Genomic DNA, 27,670 nt, shown 5'->3' on the forward strand with positions numbered 1-27,670 from the left:
GTGGAGTGGAAACAGGAAGAGGAGGCGAAAGGAAAAAAAGGAGACAGAGGAGCGGATCGGTGAGACGAGGTGGCGAGGAGTGAAAGGGAGGAAAAGGGGAGCAGAGGGCTGCTGTGTGGACCAAAGACAGAAAAATAGGAGGTAAAGAAGGATTACAGAGGAGGATCTTGCTGGGATTTAATGGCTGAATGGAAAAATACTGCATGCATTGTGCAGCCAATGAAGAAATGTGTGTGTGTGTGTGTGTGTGCGTGTGTGCGTGCGTGCGTGCGTGCGTGCTTTTTTTCTCTGTCTTGATTTCTGCATGATTCGTCTTGGGTGGACATACTGCAGTGTATGTCTGCAGACTGCTGCACATTCATGCATGAAGCACACACACACGCACACGCTCCAACACACACACGCTCACGTGCAGACACACAACAACAAGCTGGATAGCAGGATTGAGAATTGATGGATCTAGTGAAGGGGAACTGTTAGGGATACTTGTGTGCTATGGTTGCATCTGCGCAAACGGCAACAATAAACTGTTGCATATGAGCTTGTGTGCACATTTTTGTGTAATACCACCAACTGCAACATTTAACCGTCATTTACAATTTTGTTCCCCTGGCAGATCAGCTTGATCTGTTTGATTTGCCACCCAAACATGTATTTCTAAATCATCATTTGATAACCCAGTGTGCATCTTCAGCTGACACGATAACCGGCTTTGATAAAACATCTGGACGTGCTTTTCTAGGTTACCAAAAACCCAGCTGTGTGTGATACACACACAAGCACGCATGCATGCACCGTCTCCCTCACACCTGACAGTCTGCTTCTTAGTCTCTCTTTCCAAAAAGCTGGACATTTTGTATTGTTTGCAGCACGCCTCCCTCCGTGTTGTTCCTGACCTTGCCTTGGTACATTCCAACACCCCTCAGAGGGCTGTGCTTTATGGAGCATACACTGGGAGAAGCTGCTAATGGGAGAAGGGGATAGAGCAGAGGAGAGTGGGGCTGCAGGGGGGTTATTTTTAGAAATGTGATTGATAATCGCCTCTTACTGTACATTCGCGGTCTGAATATGAGGTTATTTCCGACGTGCGTTCATACAAATCCTGCAGCTTGGGTTGGTTTATCTGGTCTCTGACAACCCCCCTCAGTATCTGCTGCTTGTGCTATAGCTAACTGGAGCCACCAGAGACTGGTCTGGTCTGGTGCAGCCTCCCCTTCCTTTTATGGTATAGGAGTGGTAGCCTTACTACATACACATATGCCCGAGCGCGCTCGCACGCGTACACACACACATACACACACACACACAGAGAGAGAACAAGCAGATTCACATCTGCAGTGGTTTGCTGCAGCTAGCTTAGATATACATAACCATGATGGTTTTAGTGAGACTTTACTTGCAAAGTTTGCAGCTCTGCACAGCTCAATGAAAGTTCTTATTCAGCTGTCAGACCTGCAGACATTTACAAAAAAAAGAAGAAAAAAAGTTTCAAACCCCCTACGGGATCTGACTTCCCTCCTCCACCTTCCTCTCTCACCGTGTCAAGCTTACACACAAATGCAAACACTCCCCTCCTAGCTGGAGGCCTCCCTCCAAGCTCTGGACTAAATGATATCATCGGTTGCCAGGGATACGGAGACATGGCGTGCAGAGGGAAGGGAGGGTGAGGCAGAGCCATACACATTGCTTAGAAAAGAAAGCAAGAAGCTAGGATATTGGGTATCAAGATAAAAGAGGGTGGCTTGTTGGAACAAGTAGAAAAGCACAAGGCAGGGGCCATGGTGGGTGTGGGAGGGGGGACAGGTAGAAAAAATGCCTGAAAGCCTGTCGAAGACTGCTCCTTCCTTTGTCTGGAAGGGTCAGGTTTGTTAAAGAGCAGATGTAAGGAAGATGCAGCTGTACCTGTAAGAAGGGAAAAAGACATCCTTTGGTATAAAACAATGAAACCTTCCTGTCTTACATCTGTGCACCAACTGACTTTGGTATTTCCTCAAGATCCCTGCTATGTGTGTGTGTGTGTTTTGTTAGCCAGGAGCTATTTAAAGGGATCCCAGACTGCACAGGTCGGCTGGCTTTCTATTCCTGACTGATAACATCAACAAATTTGAAGCAGAAAGTCTGTCATCACATTCTCTCACCTGTGACAGGTAAGACTGGCCACAGGAGGTGCATGTGCACACCCAACAAAGCACCTCTAACAAATGACTAGTATTTGCATCTAGTAGTAAACAGGAACAAAGTAGTTTGTGGGTGTTTTTCAAATGCCTAAAATGTTGCAATGTCCCTCGTTTCTAAAATATGAAACCCTTTGTGCCCCACGTTCTTTCTTAAAGGTTGCCCCACTGTGAAGTTTATGCAACAGCAACATAACCCATTTCGCACATGACATCATTTGGCCCCTGGGCTGAATTCCAGATGTCTTGAATTAACCCTGCACAGATGGGTTTAATAATATTGGGCGCATGGAGCTTGTTGCTGTGCGGAGTCGAATTCAAGCTGCTGCTGACTGACTGACGGCTCCACAGTAAAAAAAAAAAAAAAAAAAAAACACTAACAAAAGTGCGTGCTCCAGTGTGCAGCGGGGAGGGTGGGCAACAGATGGTTTATCTGCTGCCTGTGCAGTGTTGCTCAAAAGCCAGGCAGCTCCGGGTTCCACGAGAAGCAACTGCAAACTCTTTGTTTGAAAGTGCTGCAAAAGTGCACGCACGGCCAAACAGTTTACGAGTTAAGCCCACAGTGAACTGCTTTGTGAGAGAGCGGAGCTGGTGACAGTGGGACACTGGTGTTAATTGCCTCCTTTGAGCTCAAATGAGCGAGTCCTGCAGCCACGATACCAATCAAAGGAAGCTTTAAAACTACATTTATGAAGAAGTGGTACCAGCATTAATTGAGAATCAAAGAAACTCTGTTTGCTGGGCAAAGAAGCAGATTTGTGGACTGGACCAAGCTCATTATTTAGCAGCTGATGCTAAACAGAGCTGATTTAGAGATTAGTGTTTCTTACTGGTTGCTAGCAATGCAGCTCTGTGTGCAGATATAATCCCACTGTGCCCTCTTTCGTTTTCTCCAAGTGTACATTGTAAAATAGAGGTTATGTCCAAAAGGCCTCAAGCAACAGCAGGAAATGTAGTCTGCCTTTAGTTGCTCTAGCAACTGGTTGGACTCTCAGAGAAGCTGCTCGCTTAATTTCCTTCAGCACTCCCTGAAAGGTTAATACAGAGCAGCTGCAGCAGCGTCGACCACAAACAAACTCGTGGAGCAAACGAGTAGTACAACGAAAGGCACCACGAGGGAAGTGGTGAAACGTTGCACGCCTGTCCTCCCATAGGTTATAAATAGACATGGGGAGCAAATGTGTGTAGTAGTGCAACTTATCACGAGACCGGCTGTCTTTTTCTGAACACGAGAAATCAAAACTATGTAACACTTTTTTTTTTAAAGCAAAGGGGAGGGAAGCATTCATGATTCATAAAAATAAAATGAGGTAAGAAACTAGCAGGGAAGTGAAAAGATAATGCATGAAGGCAATCATGCCATGTGTTTTTCTCCCTGAAACACAATTTATCAAATGATCCTATCAACAGCTGATTCGAATGAACTTCAGAAACTTTACCAATAAATACATAAACACAGGTAAATACATCATTGTCACCTTTAACCTTTAAACGGTGGGTGATAATTAGGGAGTCGTGACTCAAAGGGAGGGTTAAGAAATTACCTGAAGCTGCATGTTTGTTTTGTTTTGTTGTTGTTAAAGTCAGGTTGCCATGGTGTTGAGTTTTACTGCCACGGTTTGTCTCTTGCCACCAGCTGTGGTATCTGCAGGGAGGCTGTGATTAGAGCAAAGCTGAGCTCTGGCACACTGATGACATGACCACTGAGCAGATACCAAAATCGATGTTCCAAAGACACAAAAGTGTTTTTTTGTATATTGGTTCCAGAAATCTCATTTGAAATGAAACCAGGATTTCAAGATGCACTCTTCTCTGTTTCTTCCACACGTACCTGACAGATTTCTCAAATGTGTGTTTCATCCACAGACTCCCTCTTTGCTCCCGAGTGTGAAGTGGAGGGCCTTCCAAACACAGACCAAGACTGGTAACCACAGATCAGTTCCTGTTTTTATCACAAACGGTTTTGTAGAGCATGAACACTTTTCAGAACCATCATATCGAACTTCCACAAAAGACAATGGAAAATTCCCTTTATGATGTTAAAGCTACACTTAATATGTTTCCTGCTTCTCCCTCCTACTGGTTAAAAGTGGAATTACAACCTTCCCTGCTACAGCCTGCTATAGCTAGCACTATCAACAAGCTAATGCTAACACGAGCAAGCTGATACTAAATATGCCAAGAAATAAAAAGATCCACATCATTGGACAAAAAATATGTAATTACTTAGAAGTCCAGTCAACTAAGGTCTAGTCCACACGTAGCCGGGTTTTTTAAAAAACAAATATCCGCCCCTCCAAAAACTTGCATCCACATCACCTCGTTTTAAAAAAAGAACTCTGTCCACACGTACCCGGATAAATATGTTGTTAAGGACATGCCAGACCTGTAGGCGGCAGTACTTCCCCCGTTCTTAACCTCGTCCTTCGTCTGTGGTCTTCCGCAAGGAGCAGTAATTCTGCTTGCAAAAACAAACAAGCAAAAAGCGCTTGGACAATTGATAAAGCGAGCGCAGCTCTGAGGGCATCCATGCTGTCGGCTAGTGTAAACACAGGTCGCACACGTGATGTCAGCATTTTTATGTCGCAGAAAGTGACGTTGCGGACCTTAAAACTCCGGTTTTGTCTGTCCACACGCAGACGCCCATAACGGAGAAAACGCAGATCTTCACTTTGGCCGGAGTTTTTAAAAAGATCCGTTTTCGTGTGAAAAAACTCCATTTTCGTGTGGATAACAGGCCAAAACGTAGAAAAATATCTACGTTTTGGCAGATCCCCAGCTACGTGTGGACAGGGCCTAAGCCTCATCACCATCAGTCCATCATTTCACAGCCTCCTTTCAAACAAGTGTAGGCTACGCTAATGTTCACTCTGGTGTTAGCTCTTTGGTTTGCCTTGAAAGACTACCCAGACCAAAAAAAAAAAAAAAAAAAAACTTACGTGCGGTTTCTGGTCAGCAGAGGGTTAAAGAGGGCTGCCCAACTTGAAGTTGCTCAAATTTATGGCTCGAGAACCACTGAAACCAGTTTGAGAGCAGCAGCTTAAAGCTGTTATGGCGAAACTTCAGAACAAGCTAGCGTTTGAATGCAAACACAGACACAGAACACTTACCCGTATCTTCTTTGAGACGCTTCTGCCAAGACTGAAAGCCTGCCTTGCCGGATGAAACGACATAGTGCTAAACACCAGGCATAGGTTTCTACATTTAAAAGTATTTTGTAGTCTGACTTCAACTCTGGTAGTTTGTCCTAAAGTTGAAGTGGTAGCAGCTGTTTTTTTTTCTCCTTCTCTGAAACAACCAAGCCACAAACCTCTCACATACCAGTGGTTCTGTTGCTAAATACGCAAATGCATAATGAAAGGAGCACCCAGGAAGGTGTGGAAGTGTGGGACTACGGCGAAACCGACAACCGGATGGTCTAATAGTTGCTTTTGATCAAAAATGTGCTGTTGGTGGGGGGTTTTAGAAAAATGCAAGAGAACCACTATATTTATTTATTGTTTTGATTTTTTTTATCCCCAGAATTATATTTATAGTTATAATATGATGCAACATTGTTAAAAGGCATTAAAGAAATGTTTTACGCTAATATATTTTCCAAATCTGTGATTGCAGCTGTAAAGTGTTTAAAACTCTTTACTGTTGCTTTAAAATAAAAATCTGTTGCATAATTAAATGTGCAAAGGCCAAAAAGTCAGTTATAGTTCAGATTTTAAGAGTTAAAACTAAATACAACAGTTTGTTTATGACGATGTTCTCTCGAGTTCTGCTCATGAAGCAACAACTGTGTTCCAGGCTGCATGTATCATCCAGCAGAGCCCTACTCCAACCGCAACTCATGGGACTCCTATTCAGCTGGAGGGCCTAACAGAGGACAATGGGTGCCTGTAAACAGTCGCCCCTGGACCAACACACAAAGGTCAGCAGCACTGTCACAATACTCACACAAAATTCAACAGTTTTTACGAATAACAACAGTATTCAAACCTCAGGAATACACGGGATGTAGGACATAGTAAAGTTTCACTCATATGGATTCTATGTGTTTATATAAACTCACTCTAGGTCAGGAATACGTTTCTTCCTGAGAATTCGATGCAGAACTGTTTCACTTCTGTTGCGTGCTAACGTCTTGCCTGGGTGAGGTAGTTGCAGGCCCATATTGCTTCTATGGTATATGTTAAGAGTTAAGTGTCCCATCATGACACCACTCCATTTTTAAAAACAGCATTGTTGATTGCACTATACAAACGTTTGTTTTTTCTTAAACACACGTTGGGCTTTTTGCTCTCATAAGTTGCACTAAACCAGTTCAAAAGAGATGTCCTTGATCAGCCATATCAGTGTGTGTGTGTGTGTGTGTGTGTGTGTGTGTGTGTGTGTGCTTCCATCAGGCAAGCTGGCATTATAAAATAAACTGAATGTGTCCAGCTGTCCTTGCATCAGAAACACATGTTTAGGAACCCCAGAGAGATAGTTGTTGAGAAATTCTAAAAAATGCAACATATTTGTGTGGATGATGTCAAAGACTTACCTTTGACCTACCTTGAGCATGCTAAATTTAACAACTGATCAATTGCTTGAGTTTCTGCTGCAGAAGCTCCAGAACCTAGTTGCTAAAGTCCTGCAAAACCTTCAAATGCACATAAACCATCAACACCACACACTGATTTACCGCAGAGCAAAGCTAGATGGGTAACCGGGAGAAACATAAGGAGTTCTGGGAAATTTCTGGGAGGGAGAAAAGTGATCGGAACATACGGTGGCTTGGTTTTCTCAGCCGTTGTGTCTCCATGCAAAACCGGCCCCTTCGTGACTTTGCTAAGACATCAGCCTATTGCCACTGCTTCAGCAGTCAGTGATATCACTCATCAGCACCAAAAGGAAGCTTTAGCACATTTCAAACACATACGCAATCCTGTGGTGTCCAGGGGATATTATTAACTTTAAAGGTTTTATTTTGTCAACCTACTCTGCGATTTAATCCATTCAGGGGACAGGAACGGCAGCTGTGTTAAGTCAAAAGTGACATTCAAGGACCAGAAGAAGTGTCATTTTTTTACTCCGCGAGACCACAAGGTGTAGTGAATTACGGTGTTGCCTGGGGATTTCGACCGCATTTTCCGGTGTTAGGAATTTAGAAGCAATAATTATAAAGCAGCTTATTTTCCAGCAACTTCTCTAGTTTTACAAATGATTGTGTAGATGGCATCTGCCGATGTCATCTTACTACCAATCAATACGAGTTAACTGCAAGGCCCACTCAGCAGCTATACTGGACATGTTCTGAGTACATATCCTAGCTCAGGCACTTCATTGGTTCCTGAAAGGACCTGGAAAATGGTCCTTTTGGGTCAGCCCAGTGAAATGGAGACACACGCATGCTCCAAAGGTCCGGTAAAGTTCCGCTGGTGGAAATGGGACTATTAGGACAGGGAGAACCAGCATATGAGGTCAACAGCCCTTATTAATATTACCTGTTTAGCATCTCTGGCCATGAAGCTGGGAATTTGTAAAAGTTTTCTTCTTCAGTTGTTTAAAGGTGATTGGCAGAGACCAGCTTATGACAGATATCACAGAAATCTGTCATACAGAGCATGAAAGCTTTAAGACTACTGTCCACGCCTTCATTCCTGTTTATTGGTGTGTGAGTGCATGCGTGCGTGCGTGTGTGTGTGTGTGTGTGTGTGTGTGTGTGTGTGTGTGTGTGTGTGTGTGTGTGTGTGTTACAGCACCACACACAGGCCTGGCGTTAAAGCTTTTTGCCGTCCTTGAGGTTTTTATGTGGATGAAGACATTTCTAGAAATGGTAGTTAGTGTTTACAAGGATATTTCAGAAACTATAAACAAAAATATTTTTTAGTATCATCTCTATCTGGACTCAGCATTCGGCTTTTTCGTTTTCAAGGCTGTTGCATGACAAATATCACTTTAAATTGTGTGGATTGAGTTAACTAAAATTCTTCTGAGCAGTTTCATGAAAAGCTTTGACTTCAGCAGCAGTTTTAACAAATGAAATTTGCAGTGAGAAGAAGCAGAGCACCGGCGAATGAGAACATCCTCGGCTTCTGCAGAGCTGTTGTTAAGCTGCGGCTGCAGAGGGTAGATGAAATCAGAAGGAAAGCACTTTTTAGTAGTTTTTAAATTGGTATTTCTTTTAGTTCCGTCAGATTGAAATGGCACTTTGAGATGGCATCATCATTCATTTGTGAAATAGTCCTTTAAAATGATTTACTTAAACAGTTGCAGCTCATTGAGGTTAAAATATTGTAGTGCAAAACTTCACTCCTTAAAACAACTGCCACAATGAACCTTCTGCAGAAATGTACCCTTGAATGATGAAATCAGAGAAACAGAACAAATGAAGTGTTGCTTCAGGGAATAAATTCATGCCACCCGCTGCTCTTCATGCAAGTGTTTTTAACTAAAACTTGAGAAGTGGTGCCATCATGACTGTTTGGGTACAGTATTAAAAAAACATTACATGCTGTCTCACTCAGTATATCAAAACGTTGCACGATCTGTACGCCTGTAGAGTTTCAGCTTATACCACATTGTAACTGAGTTATAGCCATGTTTGTGTTTTCTGAGGTCAAAAATATTTGTTTTTCTTACTTTCCACATTTAGCTACAGGCAGATGGGCCAGCGTTTATAGATGTTCAAAAATGTTCTTAACAATAAACAATATTACTGCAAACATGACGATTTTCTATGTTTATTATCCACAGATGCCAAGAAGGGCGCAGCCAGCCGCACCATTCTCTGTCAAATCGTATTTATAGCAGGTGGGTGGAGCCGAATCCGTCCGTCACACACAGGAAAAACACTTTTTCAGAGTGTTAAAGATAACCATGTGTCTGAAGGATTGCCTGTTTGATTTGTACCCAAATGGAAGAACAGTAAAAAATGCGACTTTTTGACAGATTAGAATTTGTGTCACACTGGTGGGGATTTTTTTCCTGAATTTAAATGATTTTTATTTTTTTATTTTTTAGAGGGGACAGAACAGTCAACCATGTCCAGGACAAAAGCTTGTCAAAAGGAAACCGACAGTTCCGAGTTTGGGACGCCAAAGAGCCACATTATCAGACCCAGAACTGGCAACCCAACTCCACACGCTCCTTCAGCAACCAGGGTGGTGCCAACGGTTACCCACCAAGACCCGGACAGCGTTATGTAGACTGGCAGAACAATGTCAGCAACAGTGTGGTGAGATCCGCCGTAGAAAAGGGTTTAATACTCGTATATCAACAGTGTTTTCTCTGTTTTGCCAGCATGGGGATACTCGTGCCAATCGCATAAACAGGGAGCAGCAGCCGCCACCAGATAAATGGGCCACCTCAGACTGCCACAGGAGCTTCACAGGCAGGACGGTAAACAACAGACCAGGATCTTGGAAATGGCCAGCCCCCCACCAGCGGCACCATCACGGTCCACCCCCACAGCACCGTCCATCTCATGGGAGCGGGAGTCCAGTTAGGAGGAGAAGGGATCTGAGTCCTGATCAGGTAAAGCATCTCTTCTTGCTGCTTCTTCATCTGTGCATGTGTGGGAAACAGCACCACCTGTAGGAAAAATCCAACCTTGTACCGCATGATATTTGTGTCTCGGTGCAGTCGTGTCATCCTGGATCGAGGCATTTGCCTCTGCCTGTCCGCGCCTCATCACCACCAAGCCACCACCGCTGCAACCAAGACGACCGGGCCGGTCCTTCCTACCGCTCAGAACACAGGACCTCAGCAACACAGCAACAGGTGAGCGTACGCCCTACCAACACATGTTAACAGCTTCTCCAGTGACTTCTGCTTTTAAAATGTTGCAGGAAACCTCTGAACTGCGAGCTGGAGGCCATGACTTTGGTAACTCAGAAGCCCCGAGTCACAGCAAACCGCCACATCATGGAAGCAGGGAGAAGGTCGAACAGAAGATCTCGGCTTCACCAGCAGACCACACCCGTGTGCCTTACAGACAGCAAAATCATCATTACCATCATCAGTGGCAAACAAGCCTCCCAAAAGCCCCTCAGCACAACGCGCCACCATGCGGTCTGGAGGAAAAAGACTCCCGGAGTCAGCACCACAAACAAAGCACAGTAAGAGACGAACATTTAAACAGTCAAAAACGATTTATCTCATCATCTGAACATCTAAACTTTAAATCTGCAGGAAACTCATCACTCTCACCTAAGGGGAAATGCAAGTGACCCCGCTGTCTGCAAGAGCTCTGGTGCAGACTCTCCCTCATACTCACCCCTGTTGTGCAGTTCTAAAGAAGGAGGTTCAACAAAAAGCAGTCCAGGTGCTCCTTCCAGTTCTTCTATGTATGCAGTGACCAGTTACAGAAAAGATTCACCAGAAACTCAGCCGTCTAACCTCAGTGAGCATCAAAAATCCCACACAAGCCCCAGTCTCACCCAGAGAACAAGCATATCATCCACCAAGTCTCGTTCTGGTTCATCATCCAGGCTTTCAGATCCCAAATACAGGAAGACCTCAGCCTGTTCGGGGCAGTCTGCCCCTGCCAGATCGAGAGCAAACAAGCCTGAGAAGGTACAAGAGGGACTCAAAAAGACTGAGTACACACTCCCAAATAAGAAAAAAGAGAAACGGAGTGATGCTGATAAAGCAAGTAGAAAGGACGAGGAAAGAAAAAGAAGAAAGAAAGGGGAGGAAAAAAGGTTGGATGAAAGGAAGAGAAAAAGAGAGAAGGTATTTAAAAAGGAAAGGGAATTCAGTTTGAAATCTAAAAAAATAAAGGAAGACATGTTCTCCTCCATGTCTGAGTCCTCGTGTCCAGGAGAGGCCAAACTCCGTAGACTGGAGGTAAAAATGTTGTCCCCAGAGAGCGAAAGCCAGTCGCTCCTCAAAAACAAGCAAAGGGAGAGAAAAGAACAGGCAGAGAAGGCTTCGAAAGGCTCGTCCACAGGAGCTCCTCGTCCTAGTTGCACTTCACAGAATCCAAAGTCAGATTTGGAGAAGAAACTCAAAAGGAAGAGAAATCCGTCTGAAGTCCCAGTCAACAAGCAGCCAAGACCATCTGTCCTCCTTAAACACGTCATTCCCAAGCAGACCAGCAGCATCACTTCTCATTCAGAAGATGGAGTAAAAACATCCCTCCCACACAAAGCACCACTCAGTGCTACATGCTCTGTTGGCTTAGAGAAAGCCATCCACGGCGTAGGAGAATGTCGGGGAGGAATTCTGGGTGCCCCAGACCTTCAGCCAGAGGCTGTGCTGGGAAATCTGATGGATGTGGGGGACAGCCGTGCAAACACTCCCCCTGTGCTCAGCTGGCAGGGATCCCCCGTGTCAGACCTTGAAGAAGATGAGGGGGAGCTTGAAAAGAGGGTAATAAGCAGACCAGTCCTCCAGCCCAGTCCTACACAGTGCTTTGCCCCTCCTCCTTCTGCAGACAGTGAAAGCGACGATGGCATGGGAAAAGTGTCTTGCAGCGATAAGCTGAACGAGTACTCCCACGACAGCGCAGCTGAATCCAGTGATCCACCTTGTACCATCAAACACGATGTAAAGGACAAAAAGGAGCAGAACACTGGTGGGAAAACTGCTGGCTCGCTTCTCAGTGAGCTCCACCAGCATAAAGCAGGTTTGCAGGATGTCTTCAAGAGCCTGGCCACCTTCCTCGGAGGTCAGAGGGTCACGTGTCGAGGTGGTCCATTTGGTGGAGCCCCTACAAAAGGGGTAAAGTACTCTTCATCGCTCGCGACTGTGCCACAAATACACGATCATAAGAATCAACATCCTTCTCCTAAAACAACCGCCGCAGCATCCCCCGAGTCCAACAATCAGTCACCCTCAGACACTACCTCAGACTCACTCCTAAAACTCCACAGTCTGCCATATCAGAAAGAGCCTGGCGCCCACGCCGAGGTGCGGGAAAAGCAAGAAGAGACCGAGAGTTCGGAGAAAGTGACCCAAGAGGGGAAGTATTCAAAGGAGCTCTTGGAGAAAGCAGACTCATCTCTTTTAGAGGGATCGTTGAGTGCAGAGCTGAGAGTAACCACAACACACACCGCCTCTTTCACCAGCGTCATTACGGTCTCTACCAAGGAAGAGAAAGGAAACAGGAAAGAGACGGGGCACGCAGCTATAAACAGGAAGCGAAAACAAAAGGCTAGGGATGTGGGAAGAGGAGCAGAGCTCAACGTAAAGGTGAAGAAACAAGGAAGAAACAAACGTAAGGCTAATCAAATAAAAGAGCCGGACAAAAGAGGTGGTTCAGCCTCCGTTTCTGTTGCCTCCAGACCCATCGCAGGAAGTACGAAGGGCCAGATTCCTCAGGAAAACCAATCCCCTTATGGCAAACACATCAAGAGAGTCAAACTGGACACTGAGAGTGCTGATGCACACATGGCAACAGGTGTGAAGGTAGAAGTTGGTGGGGCAGAGAATAAAAAAACCTCAGAAAACAACACCTCTATCTCAGCCTCAGCTGCAACAATCACCACATCCAAGTCAGGTGCTACCAGACCAGCAAGCAATCATCAATGCTCAAAGGCTCCAGTAGACCCCCTGAGACTGAAAGCGTTGTCCATGGGCTTGTCTAAGGAGTTGAAGATTGTCTTGGTCAAAATGAAGTGTGCTGGAAGACAAACGTTTAACGTGTCCAAGCTGGAGGAGAAAAGAATCCCACTTTCCAAGATCAGTATCCTAAATACAGCAACGGAAGTGGTCAGAGCGTGCAGGTGAGTGCTGCAACACATGTCCTAATGTGTTGAGGAGATGTGTTCATGTGCATTTCTGACCTGATGCTCTGCTGTTTTGGTTTACTGCAGAGGAACAAGCGTGAAGGGGAAATTCAGGGAGTCGTACCTGCTTCCTGCCTTCTCTGTGAAACCCAACATTGGCGTTGACACCCTCATTCCTCGGGAAAAGCTGAACCCTCCCACCCCGAGCATTTATGTGAGTGTATACTGATGAGTGGTGTGAGGGGGGTCAGTCCCAACACCCCAAACATGTAGCCTTGATGTTTAGACCACCATGGGACAGCTACCTGTGTATCCTTACTCCGTGTTCATGGACGTAATTTTCACTTTAGAAGTGTGGGGGGGGATCTTTACAGTATGCTCTAATGGGAAAAAGGCTTCAAAACAAACTGTTGTTTTCCGCTTGGTCCTAGAGCTCAACCAGTGTCAATGTAATATAGCGTAATGTTGTTTTTGGATGGTAAAAAGTGCAGGGGTCAAAACTTGACTTTGGAAAAAGTGGGGGGGACATGCCCCCCCCCCCCCCCCCAAATTACGTCCATGTCCGTGTTTATTTACTATGGGACCATATTACTGTCAGTGCAAGGAAGAAATATTGGAGAAGTATCTCGTAATAACGAGAATGTTTTTTTTTTTTTATCGGGATCAATCAAAAAGAAGAAACTTGCTAGTAGCATTTAAAATTGCAACGAGAATGTTTCTCAATATAATATGTTTAATATCTCGTAATGAGAAAGTTCATAACGGTGAAACGTTCTTCTGAGGAGAGGAAAGAGTCAGAGAGACCATCTTTGTGTCTTTTAAAGGAAAATTTTTCAAAGGAACATAATCCTACATACTTCGGACAAGCCGTCCTCCACATCGACAACAACAGAGAAAACAGCGCGCACTTGGATTTTTTTTATTTTTGTCCATGCAAAATTGCAGTTCTTCTGCTTTCTAGTTCAGGTACAGCTTTCAAAGTAAAAGCTGACTTCCTGTTTGTGCCTTTTCACATTTAGAAACGTGGAAACCTGTTTAAATGAATAACATGATATTCACACAAGTATGTCCTGGTATTTCATCAGACATGTTCTCTTTGAGGGTTGGAAAAGCTGTCAGTCTGTTGGCTTGGCAACAAGTTGTGTGTGACGGCGCTGGCACAGAAGAGAGCCAGCGAGTGCAATTTGGGATCTTTTGCACTGCAGCGCTGTTGTTGTGGCACGGCTGCTGCCGCTCCACGTCCTTAAAGTTCAACATCAAGAACTGGAAAAACTAGCTTGTTCTATCAGAGTAGAACACCACATAATCACCACTCCTTTTTACAAGATATGAAACAGAAAATTATGTAAAACTTTCTCATTCAAATTATTTTTATATGTCTTTATTAAAGAAAGATTCATGTCGCGTTTTAACTCATTCGCTGCCAGCGTTTCCTGATCGGTAAAGCCCTTCGCTGCCAGCGTTTCTCACTGTTTTTACAGTTTTTTTTAAGAGTGACAGAATGTTGCGCGCTAGGATGATGTTGACGCCAAAACAAAGCAGAGTCTCACCTCTTACATCAGGAAGAATCGGCGTGTTTCGAGCGTTATCCGTTCTTTCATAATCTGTTGTTGAATTGTGATCGGCAGAAGCTTTTCCGGTTGGCCCCTCACTTTTTTTACAGCAGCAGCCCAAAACGATCTCCTAACACATGGACTTTCTGCTTCCTGATCACGTGACATGTAACGTATGCTGATGAAGATCGGCTTCAGAGCTGGGATGTTTGTTCTCACGGTGCGGGGGCTCGTTCCGACGCCCGCACAGTAAAAAAAATGCAAATGACGACTTTAGTCGTCATTGGCAGTGAATGAGTTAATGAGAAACGTTCTTGTTAGTACGAGATACTGCTCCTGTATTTTTTTCCTCACACTGACAGCAATATGCTTCCATAGTTCAGGGTTAGGAACTATAGTCTTTTGTCAGGTAAGGATTATTTTTCTCTGCGGTGTTATTTATGATGGTACTCTACTGTTTCTGCAGTTGGAAAGCAAGAGAGACGCCTTTTCTCCAGTCCTGCTTCAGTTCTGTACCAATCCTAAAAATGCTGTTACAGTCATCCGGGGTCTTGCAGGCTCCCTCCGCCTTAGTAAGTATTAAGCCTAATCTATACTTCTCTGACAGCTCTGGTGTGGATTTGCACACACGTACCGATGGAGATGTGTTCCCTTTGGACTTCTCCATCACCTAGGGCAGGGGTATTCAATTCCTCGCCTGGAGGGCCGGTATCCTGCATGGTTTAGTTTTAACTTTGCTTCAACTCAGCAGGTTAATTAACAGGCTTCTGCACAGGTGATTAAGTGTGTTGTGTGCAGAGAAACCCCTAAAACATATTGCATACCGGCCCTCCAGGCCCAGAATTGAATACTTCTGATCTAAGGAGGGCATTGTGCTTTTCTGGGGGCATCCTGCATGGTCCACAGTATTTATGTATTCCAGAGACATTTTCACACGGACCAATTTGTCCCTCATTCTTCACAACTTCACACACTCCCCATCTCTGAACTCACGGTTTCTGTCATTTCTGTCCATGAATCTAAACTTTGAGGCACATCTTTGTGCTCCTTCAGTCACGGGTGTATAAGAATCGATATTGTCTGACTTGTTTTACAAGACATTCTTCACTCTGCTCTGTGTCTGCCACTAAATAGCTTTGACATTTGATTTATTATTTGAGGGGGGAATGGCAATGCTGTAGATGAATGTAAGGGAGTGGCTTCCTGACCGATCACTGGCTTTCGGTCTTTGACACTTTCGATGTATATTTTAAAATTTGGGCTTGTCTTCATCAGCCTCTGCAGGCGTGTCTCTACCCACGCAGATGGAGTAGTATAAATCAGGCGTCTAAATTAATGTATTGGCAATTCAAAAAATCTCACCGTACAGAGGAGATGCAATATTTAGTGATACTGGAACCCAGGTAATATTTGAAAATGCTGAGATTGAATTTAATTGGAAAACTCAGGTGGGATGCTTGTAAGACACATCCAGTGCTGAAGACGGAAAAACTGCTGCCAGCTATCTGTCAGAGTTTTTATTGCGTCACACAAAATAAATAGAGCGAAAGTTTGCATGTAAATTATTCTACCCCCCAAAAATCAATGCACTGCGTTTTAAATGTCAGTCCATTCTCATTAGACAAAATGAAGCAGCATTTCAGTGTATCGATATTTTCTTACAAGCCTACACAGCACAGTGTTGTTTGTTGGAAAGGTGAAATCTTGATGTATTTAATGAGTTTTAACAGTAAAAATAGACTAAGTGGGACAGTCATCTAAAAAGCTGCAATTGAATGGAGAACGCCACCAGTTAGACCAGTTTAGTAGAAGCAACTTCTGTTGCTGGTCGCCGGTCATGTGCCAAGCTACACTCTCAGAGGTTGTTGCTTTGAGTGTGTTTGCATATTTGGATTACTGTTTGATGAGCCCTGATGCCTCCTTCCCGTTTTTGTTTCCCTACATCCTTTAAACGTTTTTTCACAAGCTAAAGCATTTAGATTTAGAGCTTTGTAAGGATGAGTTAAAACCCAAAAATCTTAATAAATTAGAATAAATAAAGTAAAAAATAGAAGCCAATTTTTTGACAATTAACAGATTTTATTTATTTTCTATTTGAGATCTTGGTCTGTTTTCCACCAAATCTCTGGTTGAAGCCAACTCGGACCACGCTGTGGAAGTGAGGACTCAGGTTCAGCAGCCTGCCGACGAGAACTGGAACACAAATGGCTCAGTGCAGACATGGCCCTGCGAAAGCAGCCGCTCTCACACCACCATTGCCAAATATGCCCAGTACCAGGCCTCCAGCTTCCAGGAGAGCCTTCAGGTAACATTTTCTCCCATGTGGCACACGATCACACACAGTTAAAAAAACTTTTGTGCAAGTTCACAAGTTTTATGTAATAATTCTATCTGCAAATACATCTGCTAAATCCAATTGCACCCAGCATTCTTCTGTTGATTATTCTTTTTGTCCAGTAGCTGTGTTAGCTGTCAGGTGAGCTCATTTTTGATTTTTTACAGGACGAGAAGGAGAGTGAGAGTGAGGAAGAAGAAGAAGAGCAGACCTCTGAGCCATCAGAAACCAATAAAGTCAACAATAAAGGTGCTCCCTCCTCAACCACAAATAAAAAAGACTCCACTGCTGCCTTGAGCAAAGGCCTGTCACATAAGGCCACAGGCACATCCAGGTTGGATCAAATTCTCTCTGTCAGTGTGAAGATATTTATGTTTAGCTGTGCAAATAATAATCAGCCCAAATTCCACTTTTTCCTGTAGCCCAGAGCAGAAAATGGCAGGAAAGATCATTAAATTTGGGACCAACATTGACCTTTCTGACCCTAAAAGGTGACATAAGTTCAGCACTAATATACTGGCTGTTGTAATTTTCATTTTATTAATTCATTTGCTTATTTTACAAGGTGGAAGCCCCAATTGCAGGAGCTGCTGAAGCTGCCAGCATTCATGCGAGTGGAGTCCAACAACAACATGCTCAGCCTCGTTGGTCACACTATCCTGGGCATGAACACCGTTCAGCTCTACATGAAGGTCCCAGGCAGCCGCACGCCAGGTCCGTGTTTTTTTTTTTTCCAAGGGTCAAAGTCAGAGACTGGTTGCATAATGATTTTATTAGCATAAACAGCTGGTGTTTCCCCTCAGGACATCAAGAGAACAACAACTTCAGCTCAGTCAACATCAACATCGGGCCTGGGGACTGTGAGTGGTTTGCAGTTCATGAACACTACTGGCAAGCTATCAGCAAGTTCTGCGAAAAGTGAGTATTCACGTTGTGGAGGTCACTAATGACAGGAATGCATGTTCATGGATGAAGTTGATGTGTTGAACACTGCTTCTAACAGGCACGGAGTGGACTACCTTACGGGGTCTTGGTGGCCAGTTCTGGAGGACCTCTACAGCGCCAACATCCCTGTGTACCGCTTCATTCAGAGGCCAGGTGACCTGGTTTGGATCAATGCGGGCACTGTTCACTGGGTCCAAGCTGTGGGCTGGTGCAACAACATCGCCTGGAATGTGGGACCACTCAGCTGTAAGTGATCCTCAAAACCATCCATCCATCTATCCATTCTCTTCTGCTATCTGGGATTGAGTCGCGGGAGCAGCAGCCTAAACAGAAAAGCCCAGACTTCCCTCTCCTCAGCCTCTTGGGCCGGCTCCTCCTGGGGAATCCCAAGGTGTTCCCTGTCCAGTCGAGAATAGTCCCTTCAGCATGTCCTGGGTCTTCCGTTAGGTCTCCTCCCAGTTGGACGTGCCCAAAAAACCTCACCAGGGAGGCGTCCAGGAGGCATCCTGACCCAACACATTCTCACACCCTAAGCGTCGAAAAATGACGTGGTGTGACCAAGCGTTTGTTTCCGAGGCGTTGGGAGCCCCTGTAGAACCCTAGCCCTGTGCCAGAGTGTCGGTATCCGACGCCCGCGGTAAAATAGTGATTTGACCGAATTGTGACCTTTACCCTCTTACTTTTTAACCTTCCCCTCACCCCATCCTAACCTTAACCAGCTTGCGCATGCAAAACTTTTTTCGTGTTTCATCGTTCCTCTCAAACACGCTTAACGGAAAATTTATACTAACTTATTGGGTTACGGTTAGGATGGGGGTGAGGGGAAGGTTGAATTGCTAGAGGTTAGAGGTGAAATGTCGGTAAATTCTCTGTTTTACCGCGGGCGTCAGATACTGACGTTCTGGCACAGCGCGTCGCCTCCTGGCGAACAGGGGCTCCCGACGCGTCGGAAACAAACGCTTGGTCACACCACGTCACATTTTGACACTTAAGGTGTGAGAATGTGTTGCCAGACCAGGTGTCCAAACCACCTAAACTGGCTTCTCTCGATGTGGAGGAGCAGCAGATCTACTCTGAGCCCCTCCTGGATGACCGAGCATCTCACCCTACCTCTAAGGGAGAGCCCAGACACCCAGCAGAGAAAACTCATTTCTTGTATTCGTGATTGCAGTTTTTCAGTCACTACCCAAAGCTCCCCAAAGTGACACAAAGACGAAGGTTGAAACATAAAATGACCGGTACAACGCCCGCATCGCTGCAGACGCAGCACCAATCCACCTTTCAATCTTCTGCTCCATCTTTCCCTCCCTCGTGAACAAGACCCTGAGAGACCAACAGGGCCACATCGTCTGCAAAGAGCAGACACCTGATTCTTAGGCCACCAAAACGGATCCCCTCAAAACGATCCAAGTAACATACACCTGAACATTTCTCTAAGCTTCAACAACGCTTGTGTTTTGTTTTATATCCCCAGCTTACCAATACCAGCTTGCCCTGGAGCGCTTCGAGTGGAACGAGGTGAAGAAAGTCAAGTCAATCGTTCCCATGATCCACGTTTCATGGAACGTGGCTCGCACTATCAAGATCACAGACGAGGATACCTTCAAGCTGATCAAGTGAGATGTTTGTCTGCATGAATCTGTGTGTGTGTGTGAGTGATGGGGTGTTTGTTTACGCCTCTTACTCTCTGTCGCCTCTCAGACACTGCCTCCTGCAGTCCATCAAGCACATCCAGATTCTCAGAGAACAGCTGGTGGCTGCGGGGAAGAAAATATTTTACCAGAGCCGCGTGAAGGACGAGCCAGCCTACTACTGCAATGAGTGTGATGTAAGTCCCTCGCCATTTTTTATGTTGTTAATCTTGAGTTTCACATATGAGACGAAGCCCAGATCCTTCTCTGTGCTCGTGCAGGTGGAGGTGTTTAACCTGCTGTTTGTGACCAGTGAGAACAGCAGTAAAAAAACCTACGTGGTGCACTGTGAGGACTGCGCCCGAGCTAACAACTCATCACTGGCGGGGGTGGTGGTGCTGGAACAGTATCGAACAGAGGAGCTGATGAAAGTCTACGACAGCTTTGTGCTGGTAAGTCTCACTTTAGTATATTTGAAGTGAATATGCTCCACAGGCTTTGTTAAAATTTCTAAAACTACATTTTTCAGGGTTAGGCAACTGTAGCATTCAGTTATTCTTTACAATATCCGTGGTTCCTTCTCCGTTTTGCTGTTCGGTAGCCTGCCCTCCGTTGTGTTCTCTTTTAGTCAAAAGAGTTGATGTTGTTATATTTCCGTCTCGTGTTACTATACTTCTGATTTGCTAGGAAGTTACCAAAATAAAAGCTTTTAAACTTAAAATGCAGAAACACGTAACAGTTAACGTCAACAACAACTTTGCATAAAAATGTGTTGTTGTTTTTTTGGTAATAATTATTTGAGCATTATTTGTTTTAATAGAGAAATTAGCTATTAATTGTTAGTGATCTAGCTAGACATGGGTGTTAGTCTGGTTTGAGTACTACTTCCTGTTTCTAGTAACTCATTTTGCTTTGAACATCATCATAAGGACGTAGGGACCTGGTAGGGATGTATATTTTTAAATTTGGGCTTGTCTTCATAACAAATCACAAAAAATGTGATCTTTCTTTTGTTGAATAAAATTCTAACCCTTTTTAAGGTGAATTGTTTTGTATTGTATTTATTTTATTCGGTTATCAAAGTAATTCATGTAGATGGAAACATCCTATCATACATTTAGATACATATACTCCCCTTCCTCCACAAACATACAGTACAGGCCAAAAGTTTCTATGTGTCGTCTTTATTTTCATGGCCATTTACATTGGGAGATTCTCACTGAAGGCATCAAAACTATGAATGAACGCATGTGGAGTTATGTACATAACCAAAAAAAGGTGAAATAGCTGAAAACATGTTTTATATTCTATTTTCTTCTAATTGCCTCTGTATTTGAAATGTGCTCTATAAATAAAGCTGTCTTGCCTTGCCTAAATCGCCACCCTTTGCTCTGATTTCTGCTTTGCACACTCTTAGCATTCTCTCGATGAGCTTCAAGAGGTAGTCACCTGGAATAGTTTTCCAATAGTCTTGAAGGAGTTCCCAGAGGGGTTTAGCACTTGTTGGCCCCTTTGCCTTCACTCTGCGGTCCAGCTCACCCCAAACCATCTCGATTTGGTTCAGGTCCAGTGACTGTTGAGGCCAGGTCATCTGCCGCAGCACTCCGTCACTCCCCTTCTTGGTCAAATAGCCCTTACACAGCCTGGAGGTGTGTTTGGGGTCATTGTCCTGTTGAAAAATAAATGATCGTCCAACTAAACTCAAACCGGATGGGATGGCATGTCGCTGCAGGATGCTGTGGTAGCCATGCTGGTTCAGTGCGCCTTCAATTTTGAATAAATCCCCAACAGTGTCAGTGTCACCAGCAAAACACTCCCACACCATCACACCTCCTCCTCCATGCTTCACAGTGGGAATCAGGCATGTGGAATCCACCCTTTCACCTTTGCTGCGTCTCACAAAGACACAGCAGTTGGAACCAAAGATCTCAAATTTGGACTCGTCAGACCAAAGCACAGATTTCCACTAGTCTAATGTCCATTCCTTGTGCTTCTTGGCCCAAACAAATCTCTTCTGCTTGTTGCCTCTCCTTAGCAGTGGTTTCCTGGCAGCTATTTGACCACAAAGACCTGATTCACGGAGTCTCCTTTTAACAGTTGTTTTAGGGATGGGTCTCCTGCTGGAACTCTGTGTGACATTTATCTGGTCTCTGATCTGAGATGCTGCTAACTTGTGATTTCTTTGGCTGGTGATTCGGATGAACTTGTCTTCAGAAGCAGAGGGTACTCTTGGTCGTCCTTTCCTGGGTCGGTCCTCATGTGTCTCTTAAATACACAAAAACACAATATAAACACACTATCTTGAACCGGATTCATAACAGGATACCACAGAACAGCGCTAGGACCCCTTTTGTCCTGGCGGGGAATTGCTTTGCAACACTCCCCAGGAGACGGAGAAGTATGAGGGCAAATCGTCTCCGTCCATGTGTGTCTCTTCCTCATAGAGCTGATGGAGAAGTATAAATTAGGCTTGATGGTCCCAACCCCATTGATAAAGCAAGAAATTCCACTAATTAACCCTGATAAGGCACAGCTGTGTAATGGAAACCATTCCAGGTGACTACCTCTTGACTCTCATCATGAGAATGCCAAGAGTGTGCAAAGCAGTAATCAGAGAAAAGGGTGGCTATTTAGAAGAAAATAGTATATAAAACATGTTTTCAGTTATTTCACCTTTTTTGGTTAAGTACATATCTTCACATGTGTTCATTCATAGTTCTGATGCCTTCAATGAGAATCTACCAATGTAAATGGTCATGAAAATAAAGAAAACACATAGAATCTGAAGGTGTGTCCAAACTTTTGGCCTGTATTGTATGTATTCATATGCTTGTGTAAGTATCTACACCATCCACATACACACACACTTGTGCATTCCATCACTGAAAATGATTAGGCAGAAACAAAAGCTTATATCACGACGGTGGCACAGGAGTTAAGTGCTCGCTCCATAATCGGAAGGTTGCAGGTTCGAGCCCCGCTCCGCCTGTCGTTGTGTCCTTGGGCAAGACACTTAACCCCCCTTGCCTACTGGTGGTGGTCGGAGGGACCGGTGGCGCCAGTGCTGAGCAGCCTCGCCTCTGTCAGTGCGCCCCTGGGGCAGCTGTGGCTACATCGTAGCTCATCCCCACCAGTGTGTGAATGTGTATGTGAATGGGTGAATGACTGATTGTGTTGTAAAGTGCCTTGGGGGGTTCCAGGACTCTAGAAGGGGCCGTATCAAATACAGGCCATTTACCATTGCCTAACCTGCATAATCAGTGACTATGTACAAAATGTATGAACACATCCACCAAAGTCAAATTAATACCCTTCAAAGATCATTTTTACTGAGAAGTTTTAAAATTGTTTTCCCGTATATAAATACATCTCCTTTTAATACCTTTCTTAGCTTTTTGCACCATAAACTTACAGACTCCTCTCAGGTCATATTTACTCTCTCTCTTTACAAAAAAAAAACTTTTGAACTTTGTCAGGGAGTGACATTAATTTTGCTCTAAACATATGCTTCATAAGTTTAACCTGAACCTGTGATTTTAAAAAACTACGGATCAGTATGAGCATAGTAAGTACTCTTTTTTACAAATCAAATTGCATTATTGTTTTATTTGTACTGCTCAAAGTATGCTAAGTGAGGTTTTCTTATTCAAATATTGATATAAAAACGTTTTTAAAAGTATTTATTTACATTTACAGTCTGAATAAAAGAGAAGGTTAAAAATGGCCCACCAGGCTTACTTTTGACATGCCTGTTGTGATAAATAATTGATAGACTATTGGAAAGAGGATATTAATGGTTTTATTTAGTATTTTTTGAAATAGTTTTATTTTTATAGCATTGGAAAAGTTAGGATACTGACTATAATGCCTTGGTGATCTTCAAATTACTCTAAAAAATAAAAACTGATCATAATTATATTGAGAAAAAAAATGCTTATGAGAATATATGTCTATACTAATCAGCAGATTAATTTCTTTCATCCTTTCAGTGGACAGGAATCTTAAATGCACCAGTTGATTATTTCAAAGAAGCTCTTCTTTTTCCAGCTCTTAGCTACAGTGGCCGGCAGCTGGAGCTTTGTTTCTAACCATTTTCCTGTCTCTCCCCCATCGTTTCCTGTCATCTGTCAAAGCCATAATGAAGGCACTTGAGTTCTGCCCGATATGGTCTCAGCTCACAGCAGGACAGTGATAGTCAAACATTCATTATGCACCAATCCATGATAATTGTCCAAAGCTGAGGATTACTGACTGTGTCTAATTCAGATCTCAAGCATCTGCAGGATTATTTTTTTAAATTCTACTTCAAATTTCAGCAAGTAGCTGTATGGAAAATGTATGTGTCATGGTTTGAAGTGGGGAAGATCCAAATGCACTAAAAAGGAGATCCAGGACAAAGCCAGGTAAGGAGCAGGGGCAAAACAGGGAACTACAACATGAGGAATCATCATGAAGGTGTGAACTGGGTTTAAATAGACAGGGAGCGAATACAGACACTAGGACAACTGAGACAACTGTCTATCAGTCTAATTCCCTTATCAATTCCTGAGCAGGTCAAAAGCTGGGAAATAAATGTTTCCGATTGTGTATTGTGTCGGTTTCCGATTCCCGCCCATAAAGGAGATTAAACAATCAAGGACCTGCCAATACTAAAGCTACAAAAGAATGAGAAAGGGAAAACTAAAGAGAAATAAAATAAAACTTATAGGCTGGGGAGGGAGGATGGCTAGACTGATAACTATAACAGGGAGTGGAATGAGGAAAAGACCAGGAAAAGAAGAGAAATGTGGGGATTGGGATATAGGACATGACAGTATGGGCCAAAATGTAATTGAAATTTATGGTAAAAGAATTTTAAAAATTAGTTTTTGGAGAAACACTTATTTGAAAAACAAATTAACCCCAGCAAAATATTGATAAAGAAAATGCCTGAGCTCTCTTCTTTGTTTCCCTCCCTCAGACGCCACCACCTTTCACTAAGTGAGGAGTCCTCCACGCCGTGCATCATTCAGCCATAACCAAAACTCTAACGGCAGCACAAAAGTTGTCCTGAAGGCGGTCCACTCCTGCGAACACTTCCTCAGTCAGCCAATCACGTTTACTCTGTATTGTTTACATCATACAGAAAAGGTATGGATGCTCAGCCAACCCAAGTCCAGCGCACCGTCTTCCCCATACCAGCTGCAGACTGGACGCGTGTTTTGAAATAGAATGACTAGACTGGTTTTTCACAAAAAAACATTTCAGATGAGTTTAAGAAAAAAACACACACACACAATGTGAGCACTGCTAGCACTGAAAATCAGGTAATATATGTTCAACGGACACTGCTGTGATTTCAAAGCGTCAAGTAGCCGGTTCTGTGTATTGATTCAGGTACTTTTATGCAAATTCAGTAGAACTTTTTTACACCAATCTAGTTATTCTATATGTCCATGAATTTGCTGTGATTCTATTGTACCAGCAGAGGAATTGCTTCACAGGAGAAGTAGCTGATTGTCACTTTTGGCATCATGTTGGTTCCTGTTTTTCTTTGTTTGGTATTCAGGTAAACTCTGACATTTCTAAATCCTGTCTGTAAACTTTTCGAGGTGCTATTCCAATCTTATTTATTGTTAGATACTTCAATTTACCAGCCTAGAAGTACACCACATTGGCCTTGTGAACTGTATTTAGAGGAGAGGTAATTAGATTAATTAATACAAATGAGGTTTTTATGGCAAATAAAAAAGAAATTCTCAGTTTCTCTAAAATACGGGTTTACTGGAGGACTAATATGGATTTCATTGTCAGTTGGAAATCAAGTGTGTAAAAAGGAATCAGACATTTTGGGGCGTTGGCGTGACTTGTTTGATACGTCAAGTAAACAGACATAAAGCTAGTGTCGTTTTTTGGTTCTAAAATGGGAAAAGCGATTCCCAGTTTTATACCTCTCTTGTTGCTGTTTTTGTTTTAGTGTAACAGAGAAAATAAAGAATTGTAAATTGTGAATGGATTTATGAGACACACAGTGGTGTGCACAGACATGGTGCAGAGGTGATCTTTATGTTAGTAAAATACCCCCGTAGGGTGCAGAGGTGATCTTTACATTAGTGAAATACCCCCGTAGGGTGCAGAGGGGATCTTTACGTTAGTGAAATGTCCCCATAGCGTGCAGACGTACGTGATCAGAATCTGAAGTGAAAAAGCCAAACAGACGAGGAGAGTGAAAAATGATTGTGTTCAGATCTGAACATCCTGTCTTGGTGAGGTTAACTTCATGCACTGCCAACAAAGTTCATTCAGTCCAAAAAGACTGAAAACCTCAGAAAGCTCAGATGACATTCTTTAGGAGTAATTAGCATTTGTAGAAACCAGGCTCTAATTTACCATGTTATTGTGATATTATTGTTTTAGTGTCATGTCATCAATAACTGCATAAGTATCAGCAAACTATTGCAGCTGATCTGGTTAATTTCCAGACTGTAGCTGAGAAAAGAGCATCTAGTTTCCCTAAAGTAGGATGATTTCGACAATTAGTTTTAAAAAATTGTCATAAATATGTAAATGTGCAAGTATTTTTTATATGTAAATCTTTACTTAAAAAAATGTGACTAATCGAAACAGAAAAGTTTTAACAAAAAATATCTGTAAAAGACAGAAGAATCGATATATCAGCATATTAAACATCGACAATACACAATACTTAGATATTTTTCTTTTAGTTCAATTAAATTGAAATTGTAAAATGAGTTTAAAAATGGATTACTGATAAATACAGATTTTTTTTTTATAATAGACCTTTGCTTCTACATTAGTGCACTTATCTACGCACTATTAATCTCTACATTGTATTGTCTGTTTAGAAATCATATTGGAAGTTTGGCCTCATTATTATGAAGCACCACCCCTTAAAGTTTCAGACCACAGTTCCCTTATCCGTCTGTGCACACCATGTCCTGTACATACTGTAACCAATTTCATGTTTCCTGAAAAACATGTAATTCTGTTCTCAGTCAGAAATCGAATTTGTTGATGTCACTCGTCTTTTGGGATTTTTCTTTGTATTTTTTGTTGGTATTATCTAATACATGCTGAAACTATCCTGTTCACCCCAGTTTAAAATACTGCAATGGGAAGTCCTTCCCTCTTTTATACCTCTTTTTTGTTGTTGGTTTCTGTTATTTTTCTGGTTGGTTTTGTTTTTGAATTATGGAGAAAATGAACATTTGTAAATGGTGACATTATTTATACTATAAATTGTTGTTTGCTTACATATTTATTGCATATCAAATGATACTTCACTTGACAAGGGGCTACAAGGTATTTAAAAGTGTAGTATGGTCATACTGTATGGATAGGGGAAGTGCAATCGGAGGGGCGGTTTTAATATTCATGGTGCTAGACCCCTGCTTGCCTCAATGTCCCCTCACTAAACAGCATTATGTTGATGTATGAACTTAATTCAACTCAAACCAACCATTTGGTGCTTAGAAACCATTTCAACAGGTTACTGGTAACAGAAATGGAATGATGTCTTTGTACTGTATCTAGCAAATGAATACAACACTTTTTGTTTAACTTTTATCTCATTGTATGAAATTCATAACCTTGCGTGGCATTAGTGATTTTATGAGCATTAGCTGTAGTTGTAACTCTTGACACTTTTTGAAGAGACTCTTAGGGATGTGACTTTTATTGGCGTCAAGATTTTTAGTGTCTTGTCCTCATTTGTACTATTAGAGGATGTATCGATGCTCCTTTTTTCCTCCCCTTTCCTCCTCATTTGTTTGATTTATGCTGCACTTATTGTTTCCAAAAGAACTCACATAGAAGAAAACCTGAGCCAAGCCTGTCTTAAATCCCTCTGTGATTTTTCTGTGACATACTGTATTGTTGTTCAAAAAAATAAAATGTTTTGATATGCAATTTGACAGTATGTTTTTTTTATTTTGCCTTTTAATTACCTTTCCTGTTACTCCACCAGAGAACTTCAGCTGTGCTGATTTTAGTACTAAGAAATGGAATGTTTAATTAACTAAAAGGTGCAATATGAAAAAATGAAGTAAGAATGACATTCATTGGTCAAATTTGGTTAGTTCAGTCCATTTTTATGCTTAAAATCACTTTCTCACTACTGTTCTGTGAGTTTCATGGCTGTTGTCAGTTACGGATCACAAGATTCTAGATGACGAAGGTGAGTCGTACACTGCAAGTTGATAGGTGAATAAATACATTGTTGTACTTAGTGTTAGCACTTTTGGGTGTTTTACAGTATGGAGCATTTTCAAATCAAAGATACTTTATTAATCCCAGAGGGAAATTAGAGTTTCAGTACACACAAGTC

At 43.0% G+C, this 27,670-nt stretch overlaps 1 protein-coding gene across 1 annotated transcript; it reads left to right on the plus strand.

Moving 5' to 3' along the window:
* kdm6bb (lysine (K)-specific demethylase 6B, b) lies at positions 1 to 24,557 on the plus strand. Its single transcript, XM_015961141.3, has 22 exons — positions 1 to 141; positions 2,029 to 2,147; positions 4,041 to 4,098; positions 5,970 to 6,093; positions 8,904 to 8,960; positions 9,171 to 9,369; positions 9,450 to 9,683; positions 9,792 to 9,929; positions 9,998 to 10,267; positions 10,341 to 12,877; positions 12,968 to 13,094; positions 14,900 to 15,005; positions 16,533 to 16,738; positions 16,936 to 17,102; positions 17,191 to 17,259; positions 17,334 to 17,482; positions 17,572 to 17,686; positions 17,772 to 17,959; positions 19,188 to 19,329; positions 19,415 to 19,541; positions 19,626 to 19,796; positions 24,305 to 24,557. The coding sequence occupies exons 4-22, from the start codon at positions 5,975 to 5,977 to the stop codon at positions 24,326 to 24,328; spliced, it is 5,145 nt and encodes a 1,714-aa protein (XP_015816627.3). The 5' UTR covers positions 1 to 141; positions 2,029 to 2,147; positions 4,041 to 4,098; positions 5,970 to 5,974; the 3' UTR covers positions 24,329 to 24,557.
* The last annotated feature ends 3,113 nt before the right edge of the window (positions 24,558 to 27,670 follow it).

The sequence above is a fragment of the Nothobranchius furzeri genome, chromosome 10, assembly GCF_043380555.1.
Source record: "Nothobranchius furzeri strain GRZ-AD chromosome 10, NfurGRZ-RIMD1, whole genome shotgun sequence".
NCBI classification, from domain to species: Eukaryota; Metazoa; Chordata; class Actinopteri; order Cyprinodontiformes; family Nothobranchiidae; genus Nothobranchius; species Nothobranchius furzeri.

Bases quoted from the DNA above. Each gene is read 5' to 3' on its own strand.
- kdm6bb (XM_015961141.3), top strand. From the start codon at position 5,975: ATGTATCATCCAGCAGAGCCCTACTCCAACCGCAACTCATGGGACTCC. The intron at 9,930-9,997 runs GTGAGCGTACGC...AAAATGTTGCAG, and splicing joins CCTCAGCAACACAGCAACAG to GAAACCTCTGAACTGCGAGC. The intron at 15,006-16,532 runs GTAAGTATTAAG...TTTCTATTTGAG, and splicing joins TGCAGGCTCCCTCCGCCTTA to ATCTTGGTCTGTTTTCCACC.